The following is a 13,602-nucleotide window of genomic DNA, read 5'->3' as shown; positions in this document are numbered from 1 at the left end:
CGTTAACGGATCCAAATAGATGGAGAAGGGCATAATTGTTGTGTCATAGAAGTATTTTTGAAACCCATGAGAAAAAGATATAATTATATAATCACCCCTAAATTAAAATATACCTTTATTTTTCCTTTTATTTTTTAATATTAGAAAATAGGCATTAAGACGAAGTCAACATGTCGTGACTGCGTGGGAGAATTGAATTGAGCATATATCAACCCATTCTATAAATTTTGTCCGGTCAAACACAAAAAAAGAAATACTCTTCCTCCTTCTGTTCTTCGTGCCGCCATTAAAACCTTCGGAGAGAGTAAAAATTCCAGTGGTAGAAAGTTGGTCGTTTCACCAAAATCATCTGACTTTCAATTTAAACCAGATCAATTTTAGCTAGGTTATGTATTCTGGTATTCATGTCGATCGACTTAACCTAAAATTTGAACGATGAAGATAAAGAAGATGGTTGACAGTTGATTCTGGTGATGATAAATTTCGTTGAGTTCATCTTTTTCTTTGACGGGGTAAGTGATTGAGTTCTCTATTTTTTCTGAATCAATTGATAACTTGTTTAGTGTGAAATTAGAGGATATTTTGAATGTTTAGATTGATTAAAGAACTGATTTTTTGTTGCGGGTTCAATCAGTTTAGATTGATTACAGCATTGAGTTTCTTAATTACTATGAGATGCACAAATAGATAAATTGTTGGATTATTTAGCAAACTTTTTAAATTCCTGATGCATTATTTTCTTTCCAATGCACTGGCCAGGAATAATAGCAAGTCTGTAACAGAAGAACATACACAAAAACTGATAACATCTTAATCAGATTGATAGTGAGATCGACATTTGATGGATTGGGTAACTGGACAATAATTCAGTTTAAATACCATGGATTGAGAATTTTGCTGGAGTCTAATTATTCAGTTTAAATGCTTTACATCCTTAGAACTATGAACCTGCCCCAATGGAAAATTCTTCTGCGACAAATCTTTAGGAAGAAATAATATGCTCAGTACAAACAACGAAAGCTGCACTGCTAATAGATCACAGAAGCTTGAGGATCAGGGATGAGAATAATGATCCTCAAATCAGATACATTTGTGATATCCTTGAGCTACACTTGGTAAACAAATGTTTCTGCAACAACTGCTTCAGCAATCCACACAAAATCCGCTTATCTTAGAGACAAACTAAACTGAATAACTGGACTGCAGGTAACATTCAAGCATGAAGAACCATATACAGAATAGCAACCAACTTCATCAAGGGAGTGAATGATGCGGTGGAGTCTCTAACAATCAATGGAAGTTGGTCCAAAATTCCAAATCCAACTCTGCTTGGGAGGGATCCAGACAAATATAGTATATATCCCAAGGCCAAGCAAATGTGGGGTAACTAATTTAAAAACGAATAGATTTCAATGTGTGGAACGGTTTAGATACCAAGGAGGGTGGTATTCCCCCTAATTGGTCGCTAATAACGATGCAGAACCAGATGCAACCATTCTAGTGAAGCAAAATAGTGCAAGTGCCTTTGCCTTAAAAGAAACAGTCAAACAGAGTACTGAATATGGACAAAAGAGAAGTAATTTCAAGAAAGATGCTCAAGATGTACTCTAACGGCATTCGGAACAATCTAGAATGTTAGACGAATGCAGGTTTAACTTAAGCAATGCGTTTGTAAGCATATGTCAGTATGACTAATAACAAGAAATTACTGGATTAACAATACTAAGAGCTAAACATATCTAGAGAGTACCATTTTTTCATCCTTTTGTCATTGTTTCTGCAACATCAGCTGTTGTTGCTGCAACACTTCCTCCTCGGATACGTGACCGAAAACATCTTTGTAGAGAATCTCTATTAGTTTTTCATCCTCTTCAATTTCAGGTAAACTCAGATCCTGGTCCATTCCCGAGTTTGCTAGATAACAAACAGCTTTAGCTCTTGACAATTCAGCAACACTCATGTTAAAATAAATAAAGCCTTTAAACTCCAAAGCATCGTAAAAAATTTCATCAATGAGTGGTAATATTTTGCCTGCGTTCCTGTTGGAAATGAATTTAAGGTTAAAGGTTAAATGGGTGTCGAAAGTGATGTGAAAATTGGTATTGAAATGATTAAAAAAAGGCTCACAATCACTCAAGTTGGTGTTTAAACAAAACTGGATTTTATTGTACTCAACAACTGTGGTCTTACAAGACCTTAACTTTCTTCCAAAATCACACTAGCTTTCACTCAACTACTGACCTTGCTACCCACTTTGGATTTCACTAGATTACACTTCGACTTACACATACACCTCACTTGATGTTGTCACTCGATTACACTTCACAACTGAGCACACCCATGCCTATTTATAGGCTTTACTTGACCGACTCCACATGCTCTAGGTTTCTCTAGAGTATTCTTATTACGGACTGACTATGCACATTTTTACACAACCCATCTTTGACTGTCTAGAAAATCTAGACTTATCTCCAGCCGTACGGTACTAGCTAGAATAATCTAGACTTTCCTTCTTCTAGATTATTCTTGATTATTCCAAATCAAGTTTACATTTTTAACAGCTGCCCTTAAACTTGATTTCTAATAACTCCAAGATTCTCTCGTAATTTAATGAAGTCCTCGTGCTTCAATGGTTTCGTGAATATATCGGCAACTTGGTCTTGAGATTTTGTATATTTCAATTGTACCTTATTTTCCGATATGCACTCTCTGATAAAATGGTATCGTGTGTCGATGTGCTTGCTGCGGTCGTGGAACACTGGATTCTTTGCTAAAGCTATTGCTGACTTGTTGTCCACAAATATTGTAGTCGGTTCTTCCTGCTTCATCTTAAGTTCCTTCATTAAACTCCTTAGCCATATCGCGTGACAAACACACGATGCTGCTGCGACGTACTCAGCTTCACAAGTGGAAAGTGTGACGATCGGTTGCTTCTTCAAACTCCAAGTGAAGCCCGTATCTCCGAGGAAAAATACAAAACCAGTAGTACTTTTCCTTTCATCTAAATCTCCGGCCCAATCACTATCACTGTATCCAATGAGTTTGTATTTTTCTGACGACGAGTAAAATAAACCGAAATCAATCGTACCTTTTAAGTAGCGCAAAATTCTCTTGGCAGTCTTCATATGGGTAACCGTAGGTGCTTCCATGTAGCGACTGATTAGTCCTACTCCGTAGAGAATATCTGGCCTTGTACAAGTTAAGTATCTCAAACTTCCAACAAGACTCTTGTAAAGAGTCGGATTGACCTTCTCGCCTCCATCGATCTTTGATAGCTTGATACCGCATTCCACGGGAGTAATTGCCGGATTACACTCCTCCATTTTAAATCTCTTAAGGATTTCCTTCGCATATCCTTCTTGAGATATAAAAATTCCATTTTTCTGTTGTTTTACTTCGAGCCCGAGATAGTATGACATAAGACCGATGTCCGTCATCTCAAATTCTCTCGTCATTGCTTTCTTGAATTCTTCGAACATTATTGGATTATTGCCGGTAAAGATCAAATCATCCACATATAGGCAGACGAGCAACATATCTCCCTTTTCATCCACCTTCACATAGAGAGCATGTTCATGCGGGCATTTCTTAAAATTATTTTCTTGGAAGTACTTGTCGATTCTGCTATACCATGCTCTCGGCGCTTGTTTTAGGCCGTATAAAGCCTTTTTCAACTTCAGGACTTTATTTTCTTGTCCTTTTACTTCGTACCCCGGCGGCTGCTCGACATATACCGTCTCTTCAAGATTCCCATTTAGAAAGGCTGACTTGACGTCCATTTGATGGACTTTCCATCTATTTTGGGCAGCTAGAGAGATAATTAATCTTATAGTTTCAAGACGAGCAACAGGAGCAAATACCTCATCATAGTCGATGCCCTCTCTTTGTTTGTAGCCTTTTACTACCAATCTTGCCTTGTATCTTTCAACCTCCCCTTTAGCGTTTTTCTTGGCTTTGTACACCCATTTCACTCCAATTGCTCTTTCTCTTTTCGGAAGTGTTACAAGCTCCCAGGTGTTATTTTTCTCAATAGCCTGGATTTCTTCATCCATCGCCTTTCTCCATTTCTCGCTTTTGACTGCTTCTTCGAAATTTATTGGTTCACTTTCTGCAAAGAGACAAAAAAGAGATATATTGTCTCCATAGATGTCATTTAAACTCCTCGTCCGTAAAGGCCTTTCGCTAGAACTTTCATCTGCTGATAATGGATCACCATGATGTACTGCTGGAGGTGATGGTGGTGGTGAAGTAGCTGGAGATTCTGGTACTGGTGGTTGTTGTTCTTCTTCTTCTACGATAGGGAGAAAATTGTAATCCTTTTCTTGAACACCGAAATCCCAGACGCCTTCTTCATCGAACTCCACATCTCTGCTTGTGATGACCTTTCTATTGATTGGATTGTACAACTTGTATCCCTTGGATCGAGAGTCATAACCGATAAATATGTACTTGGCACTCCTGTCATCCAGCTTCGTTCTCAGCTGACTCGGCACATGAGCATATGCGATACTTCCGAATATTCGTAAGTGTGAGACGCCGGGTTTCACTCCGCTCCATGCTTCTAAAGGAGTCATGTTCCACACGCTTTTTGTGGGACATCGGTTTATCAGATAAACCGCACAGTCAACCGCTTCAGCCCAAAATTCCCTGGGCACTCTCTTTGTCTTCAACATACTCCGGGCCATATTGAGAATTGTCCTGTTTCTCCTTTCGGCAACTCCATTTTGTTGAGGTGTATATGGAACCGTAAGAGGCCGACGGATTCCATTGTCTTCACAGTAAGACTCGAACTCCTTCGAGGTAAATTCACCTCCTCTGTCTGATCTCATAGCCACAATTTCGAAGCCGCTTTCTTTCTCCACAATGGATTTAAATTTCTTGAAATTGGAGAAAACCTCCGATTTTTTTTCAAGAAATAAACCCATGTTTTTCGACTAAAATCGTCGACAAATATGAGGAAATTATTTCCACCATACATACGAGCTTGGCTTTATTGGTCCACAAACGTCCGTGTGAACTAACTCCAGTGGCTTTGTGGCTCTCGTCAGTGTTTCCTTAGGAAAACTTTTTCTGAAATGTTTTCCAAGTAAACATCCTTCGCACAATTGATCCGGGTGGTCTATTCTTGGCAAACCTCTAACCATATTTTGTTTGGACAGTAACTTTAATCCTCCAAAATTTAGATGTCCATATCTAAGATGCCAGAGCCATGACGAGTCTTTCACACAAGCAGTCAGACATCTCGCGACGTCATTTTGAATGTTCAGATAGAACATCCTATTTCCCGTCATTGGCACTTTGGCAATTAGTTTTCCTCTCCTATCTCTTATGAAAAGACTAAGGTTTTCCATGTTCATCCTATAGCCCTTTTCTAAGAGTTGTCCCAAACTTAATATATTCATTTTTACGTTAGGGACATAATAAACATTAGAAATAAATTGATGGCTTCCATTTTTTAATCGAATCAAAATTTTGCCAAGACCACTCACCGGAGTTTTCGCTCCATTTCCGAACGTCACATTTCCAGAAACTGATTCATCAAGCTCCACGAATTTCTCCTTCGTGCCGCACATATGGTTGCTTGCTCCCGTATCAAGCACCCATGTACAGTTTTCATCATAGTCACCTCCTTTGCATGCCACCAACAAGGTCTGATCTTCTTGATTTTCTTTACTAGCGTAGTTTGCTCTCTCCTCGACATTATTTGAAGAAGATCGACAGTCCGAAGCATAATGACCAAGCTTATGACAGTTATAGCATTCGACTTGAGATTTGTCATACCTTGGCCTATTATTGTTGCGCCATGAATTATTTCCTCTGCCACGACCTCTTGTGGAGCTCGACCTCTGGACCCTCTGATCATCGTTATTTTGCTTGCCTCTTCCTCTCCCGCGTAGTAGCCGCGTCCTCTTCCTCTAGCATTACTACTAGAGCTCTCTCCTTTGTCTTTTAAAGTAAGCTTAGCTTGTAGAACTTGTTCTACCTCCGCTCCCTCTTTTTCTCTTTCTCATTCTTTCTTCATGGGCTTGAAGAGATCCCATGAGCTCATCCACGGTCATGGATTCGACGTCTTTCGACTCCTCATTGCAACGACGATATAGAATTTTGGAACAAGTGACCGTAGTATTTTTTCGATCACACGACTATCACCCATGACCTCGCCATTTCTTCTTAGTTGATTAACAACAACTAAAACTCTTGAAAAATAATCCGATATTAATTCGGACTCTTTCATGGAGAGAGATTCGAACTCACCTCTTAGAGTTTGCAACCGCACCTTCTTTACTTTGTCCACGCCTTTGAATGAATTTTGCAAAATCTCCCATGCTTGCTTTGCATTAATAGCTCTCGATATCTTCTCGAACGACGACTCATCCATTCCTTGATAGATGAGGTAGAGAGCCTTCTTGTCTCTCTTCTTGAAATGCGTAGCGCATCTTTTTCATTTTGCGGAAGCGCCGCTTCATCATCCGGTTCAACATAACCTTTCTCTACAATCTCCCATGCATCTTGCGAGCCTAATAACGCCTTCATTTGGATACTCCAATTTTCATAGTTATCTTTGGTGAGTTTAGGTACATGAAACGGAAACATTTCACTGGCCATTAGAATCTTATGGCTCTGATACCACTTTGTTGGAAATGAATTTAAGGTTAAAGGTTAAATGGGTGTCGAAAGTGATGTGAAAATTGGTATTGAAATGATTAAAAAAAAGGCTCACAATCACTCAAGTTGGTGTTTAAACAAAACTGGATTTTATTGTACTCAACAACTGTGGTCTTACAAGACCTTAACTTTCTTCCAAAATCACACTAGCTTTCACTCAACTACTGACCTTGCTACCCACTTTGGATTTCACTAGATTACACTTCGACTTACACCTACACCTCACTTGATGTTGTCACTCGATTACACTTCACAACTGAGCACACCCATGCCTATTTATAGGCTTTACTTGACCGACTCCACATGCTCTAGGTTTCTCTAGAGTATTCTTATTACGGACTGACTATACACATTTCTACACAACCCATCTTTGACTGTCTAGAAAATCTAGACTTATCTCCAGCCGTACGGTACTAGCTAGAATAATCTAGACTTTCCTTCTTCTAGATTATTCTTGATTATTCCAAATCAAGTTTACATTTTTAACAGTTCCCCCTTCATGACACTCATCTAATAAACTCCTTGAACATTCAACGCAATAATATTTTTTCTTTTCGGCATTCAAGGTATCATCTCTTGCTGGACAACGACATGTATTCTTCCTTTCCCAACTTAGCATAACATACTGAGGAATAACTACAGAAGTGCAAATCATGCTAAAATTACGAATGTTGTACTTGATTGCAACTTTCAAACCCACTAACACTCCTTGCAACTCAGAATAAAATTGTGAAACATGATTATCGAAAACCCTAGATAAAGCAACTATTGGGCTCCTCGCACTGTTACGTAGAATAACCCCGCATCCCATATACGAACCATAAATTTCAATATAAAAATGATGAGGACGACCTTTAATTAAAGCTGTAGTTTCTTCATATGTTACTCCCCATTCTTCACGAACCATTCTCAACCAAAAAGACGGTATAAGACCGTAGATTACAGTACCATCCTCACTGTTAAAGATAAACAAGTTACAAGTACTATCAACTTTAGTTTATATCAGGTTCATCGAAAAAATCATACAAGAATATACGTTATATTGCATATTGTATATGAACTGATAACAAAGACACATGATATGCTTAAAAGTTTATCGTAGTTCAATTTACACATGATATGCATAAAAGCTTATATTAGTTCAACATTTAGTGATACAGATTAGAAAACAAGTCACATAAACTTGGCAATAAAACAATTTTGTAAACAAGCAACATGCTATGTTGTCTGGTATGTTCCACAAAACTCAGATGGCATCGCTCACTATGTTATCTTTGGAAGAAATTAAAAGAATAAGAAAAGTTTGTAACACGTTTGGAGACAATACCTAAATCTGGCAGCCTTGACACAATTTTGAGAAAACTCCCTGTTGAAAAAAACATGACAGGGATGCCAATGATAAGAGTGGGGAACTGATAGAAAACTAACTATGAACAAGTCAAATGAAATATAGATTCTTAAATAATGAGAATGACGAGAGAGCTACCTTTTGTATATAGCCAACCGTTGCTGCCCTGTTTTCCTTGGTTCTATGGTTGATTCTTCCTGTTGTGGTAAAGTAATGGAATTAGACACCAAAATCTGACTCATATTTACCGATAATTATTAGAATCTGCCTAGAAATAGAAGTCTTAATAGAGAACAACATCCAAATATAACAAGAAACAAGATTCCTACACAAACTTGAACAGTGCCAGAAACAGATTTAGGAAATCAATTTGATGTTTCCTAAAACAGAGCCAACATCTAACTAATAAACTTACAGAAATAGTGCCGAAGATGAATGAACAAATTTCATAGTCCAAACAAGTCTACTAATTAAGCAGCTGAGCAGTATCCTATCATGTTTCTAAATGACCCGAAATATCAAGCCGTCACTAATGCACTTAGGTTTTGATAGTCAGAAAGCCCGAAGTTTGTACTGGATTTGTAACAGTGGAGAAGGATTTTGGGGATTTTAATAAAGTGTCACACTTCCAAATTGCAGTTTAAGAAAATGCCACCGTTTTTTTCAGAGTTTATTTAATGCCACACGTTTGACCTTTTTCATCTAAAAAAATTGTTGCCATCAGTTAGTGCATAGGTGGCATTTATCCAGCTTAGTAAAAGACATATACACCCTCAAATCTGCCACCAACTCACCAAACCCATTCCTTATTTTGAACAGTGTAAGTCATTGCCGGTCTGAGTTGGCTGGTTGGATCGGTCATCGTGCTAACCAGAATAAGCCATCGCCGGTACCGAGTTGATTCAACATAACAAAGATTAGATCGAGTTTCAGCTGTTTTCTGCGCTTTTCTCAGGCAAATTTCAGCCATTTTCCCTGCAAATTCCTAACATTCATCTATACTTCCATCGCTGCTTCATTTTTTTCAGTTCTCTAACATCCAATAAACTTATAGTGTCCCTGCAATGATTCAATCTAACACAAACACATTCAATTTCTATCTTGAGCCCATAACTCAAACTCAAACACATTCACAACACAATCATCTCACAACACTACTAGGACCATGCATATGAATCACTACCTCAACTCAAAACCCCTCTTTATCACAGACCCATTCATTCCATGGCAGTGAGCTTAATGTCCATTCGATCAGTCAACAACAACAGGAGCTTCAAATTTGTCTTTCCTTCTGTTAGATCTCAATTCCACCAGTGCTTCCATCTGCATAGACAACACCAACAACATACATTCAAAACCTAAATTCTAAATTGTAATCATGGTTTCATGTCATAACCACCATACTCATCTTATCCATCTCAATTCACTGTCTATAGATACGTCCATAAATTCAACAACAAAACTGCATAACTTAAACAAAATTCATAGAGAAGACCAATTACCTCAAACTCATTTACTCAAGCACCAGCCAGTTCATCCCAGATAACTTCATAATTCATCTGAGTTCCAAATACAAACTCTAACTATTGAACTTAAGCTAGTCTCCAACCGTAACTCTCAATTCAGATCAAACTCACCTCCAATTAATCATCTAAACCCTCAATTCAGTTCATCCATCAACATCAGTTCTTAACCAACCCTAATTCAATTCCCAAATATTCTATTCTCTCAATCAAACTCAATTCATCCATCAAAATCTTCCAATTTATTCAACCCATCCTTTAATTCCTTCTTATTCACCCTTAATTGAATCTCGAAATTCATTTCAGGAACCCTAATTTCTTCACAATTTCATTAACATCTCAATTCTTCTTCAAGACAATACTACAACTTCAATTTAGCAATAACCCTTTGATCTTCATCTGTTAACATCCCGTTTAGCTTATCAATTCCAAATAAACTCAACATCAAACTCTAACCTTCACAGAAACACTTCGCTTCAACTCAATCGTGGATTCTAACCAAACCCAACTATGAACTCATCAGCACCACACTCGGTTGATTGGTTTCACTAATTTTCTGCAAGATTTTCTCAACAGAGATTTCATCTCTGGAACGCCGGAGAAAAACAAGAAGGAGAAGGAACAGAAGAAAGGAAAGAGAAAGAGAATTCAAGTGTAGTTAGGTAATGTTGCTTCTTGTGACTGATTCAAATCGACCTAATAGTGTGAGTCATTGTCGAGTTTGGACCAACACGAATTCAAGGGTAGTTAGGTAATGTTGACACGTTGTATTGATTTTTTCAATGATTATAGACCGAGTTAGTGGGCCCTGACGAAATATCTAACGGTTGTGGCATTTAATAAACTCTGAAAAAAACGGTGGCATTTTCTTGAATCGGGATTTGCAAGTGTGGCAGTTTGTTAAAAATCCCAAGGATTTTTTGACAAGTTGTCAAAATTGTATTAAAAGGGAACCATAAGTGCAGATTAGTTACAAAAAAAGAGCTAAACATCTTTAGAGAGTACCATTTTTTCATCCTTTTGTCAATGTTTCTGCAACATCAGCTGTTGATACTGCAACACCTCCTCCTCAGATATGTGACTGTAAACATCCTTATATAGAATCTCTGCTAGTTTTTCATCCTCTTCAATTTCAGGTAATCTCAGCTCCTACTCCATTCCCGAATTTGCTAGATGACAAACAGCTTTAAGTCTTGACAATTCATCAGTATGCATATTAAAATATATAAAGCCTTCAAACTCCAAAGCATCATAAAAAATTTCATCAATGAGTGGTAATATTTCGCCTGCGTTCCCCTCTTCATCAATCTCATCTAACGAACTCCTTGAACAATCAACGCAATAACTTTTTTTCTTTTCGGGATTGTCAGGAACATCTCTTGCTGGACAAGAACATTCATTTTTTTGTTCCCAGCTTCGCATAACATATTGAGGAATATATTCAGAAGTACAAACCATAACAAAGTTACGAATGTTATACTTTATTGCCAGTTTCAAACCCTCGGATACCCCTTGCAAATCAGAATAAAACTGTGAAATATGATGATCCAAAATGCTAGAAAGAGCAACTATTGGGTTCATCATACTATCACGTAGAATAACCCCATATCCCATATATGAACCGCAGATGTCAATATAGAAATGATGAGAAGGATTATCTTTAATTAAAGTTGTAGTTTCTTCAAGTGTTACTCCCCATTCCTCACGACACGTTCTCATCCAAAAAGACCGCGTTGGTATATAACGGTAGATTATAGTACCACATTCACTGTTAAAGATAAATTAGTTATAAGCAATATCAACTTCAGTTTATATCAGGTTTATCGAGAAACTCATACAATACAAGAATATAAGTTATATTGCATACTGTATATGAACAGATAACAGAGACACGTGATATGCATAAAAGATTATCTTAGTTCAATAACTTCAATTTCAACATGATATGCATAAACTTGGCAATAAAACAATTTTGTAGATTATACGTTGTTTGGTATGTTCCACAGATCTCAGATGACATGGCACACTATGTTATCTTTGGAAGAAATTAAAAGGATAAGAAAGGTTTGTAACATGTTTGGAGACAATACCTCAATCTGGCAACCTTGACACAATTTTGAGAAAACTCCCTGTTGAAAAAAAAAACATGACACGGATGCCAATGATAAGAGTGGGGAACTGATAGAAAAAACTTACTACGAACAGGTCAAATTAAATATAGATTATTAAAATAATGAGAATGATGAGAGAGCTACCTTTTGTATATAGCCTCCCGTTGCTCTCTTGTTTTCCTTGGTTCTACAGTTGAGACTTCCTTCTGAGGTAAAGTAATGGAATTAGACAACAAAATTGAAATTCTTACAGCATCAAGTCTAAAAATAAACAGATAATATGTAGTAGCCTACAGGGTGATCTTTCATAGTCCAAACAAGTCTACTAATTAAGCAGTCGAGCAGTATCATATCGTGTTTCTAAATGACATCAAGCCATCACTAGTACACTTAGGTTTTGATGGTCAGAAAGCCCAAAATTTGTACTGGATTTGTAACAGTTGAGAAGGACTTTTTGACAAGTCAAAATTGTATTAAGACGGAACCATAAGTACAGAGAAATAACAAAAAAAGAGACAACAGCCCCAAAACCAAAAAACTATTTAAATCTGTAAGGTAAAACAGGGGACTCAATACGATTGACGAAGTACGGCCTGTCAATACAACTGATGCTAACACCCTGATCCAAAGAGCAAATTTTTTCATTCCCCTCGTACAAGGCAATGCACGATTGAGGAACTACTCTAAAAAATAAATTACATGATCAGTTGTAACTTACGGAATGATTTCCTCCATCGACTGTTGTTGAGGTTAGCTCTAGTTGTTCCTACAAAGTTTGAAGCAGGGTAAAAGAATCAGAATTAGGACCTGAAATCGATGATTGCTCGACATAAATTAAAAAAAAAAAAAAGTTCTGCCCGAATCACTTTCTCAGAATAAGTATTCCCATGCTCATCGCAGTTCTGTAAAAGTGTTTGCAAGTGTAGAAACCAAATATGGCTGTACAAAAGCACAAGAGTAATCGAAAAACATAACCGGTTGAAATTAATTTTCACAACCCTATCTTCAAAACAAAACCAGATAACAAATATAGAGGCTTACATGAGGCTTTTGCTGCTGCTGCTGTTCCTGCAAATTTGTTGCCATTGTATTGAGTCAAATTGATTTGCTGATTGCTCGCCATACACATAAAACCAAAGAAAAAGATACAATAGGAGCTTACTGTATGAGCTTCGCACTGATCTGTACTCATGGTACTTCCCAAACTCTTCTTCTTCTGTCTACGTTTCTGCAAAGGTGGTTACAAGGTACATATATGAATCAAAATACAAAACCAGTTAGATATAATCTTTCACAACCTTAGCATAAAACAAAACCAGATGATAAATAGAAGCTTACACGAGGCTTCCTCTGCTGTTCTATAACAGATTTTTCGTGCAAAAGATGTTTGAAGTTTTAGTAATCAAAAACCAGAACCAACAACAAACTTGGGAATGTTACAATAATGTTGTGCTTACAATTACCTACTTCACAAACACCCAAGACTTTGTATCAGAAACAATAAAAACAATGGGGAAATTTAAAGTTTGTACACCGCAGGACGGAATGAAAACTGGATCTAAACCGCCTGGAGGCAGATTGGAATGGTATCCAAGGAGTGAGAAAAATCATATGTGGACGCCTCACAGCCACATGTTTTTTTTTAGTATTTATTAGAAGTTTCTGCAGCGGCATTTTCGTCTTCTTTTTCTTCTTTTTTTTCTTCTTAATGTCATTGTTTATAGGTTGACTAAGTTTGACTCTTTTAATTAACAAATAGTTTCTTGATGATTCATTCGAGATTGATATTGTAATTTATTAAGCAGCTTATGATTTGTCAACTAATCAATCATTATGAATTATTGATCTAATTATTTATTTCTTACATGGTACTTTTTTGGGCCAATTACAGAATGGCCATGTCTTTTGTAATTCGGTCACAAAATAATCATACTTTTGTAATTCATTTACAAAG

The 13,602-nt window shown here is 37.2% G+C and overlaps 1 protein-coding gene across 1 annotated transcript; it reads right to left on the bottom strand.

The window, feature by feature from the left end:
* Positions 1-1,575: 1,575 nt before the first annotated feature.
* Positions 1,576-13,262, bottom strand: LOC113342778. The gene is made up of 8 exons (XM_026587206.1): positions 12,987-13,262; positions 12,811-12,876; positions 12,690-12,716; positions 12,367-12,414; positions 11,793-11,854; positions 11,628-11,666; positions 10,698-11,305; positions 1,576-2,039 (listed from the first exon to the last, which is right to left on the bottom strand). The coding sequence occupies exons 2-8, from the start codon at positions 12,838-12,840 to the stop codon at positions 1,957-1,959; spliced, it is 897 nt and encodes a 298-aa protein (XP_026442991.1). The 5' UTR covers positions 12,841-12,876; positions 12,987-13,262; the 3' UTR covers positions 1,576-1,956.
* Positions 13,263-13,602: the final 340 nt, after the last annotated feature.

The sequence above is a fragment of the Papaver somniferum genome, unplaced genomic scaffold, assembly GCF_003573695.1.
Source record: "Papaver somniferum cultivar HN1 unplaced genomic scaffold, ASM357369v1 unplaced-scaffold_47, whole genome shotgun sequence".
NCBI lineage: Eukaryota > Viridiplantae > Streptophyta > Magnoliopsida > Ranunculales > Papaveraceae > Papaver > Papaver somniferum.
Note: the sequence above shows the minus strand (reverse complement) of the source record. Positions and strands in the feature narration are given on the sequence as shown.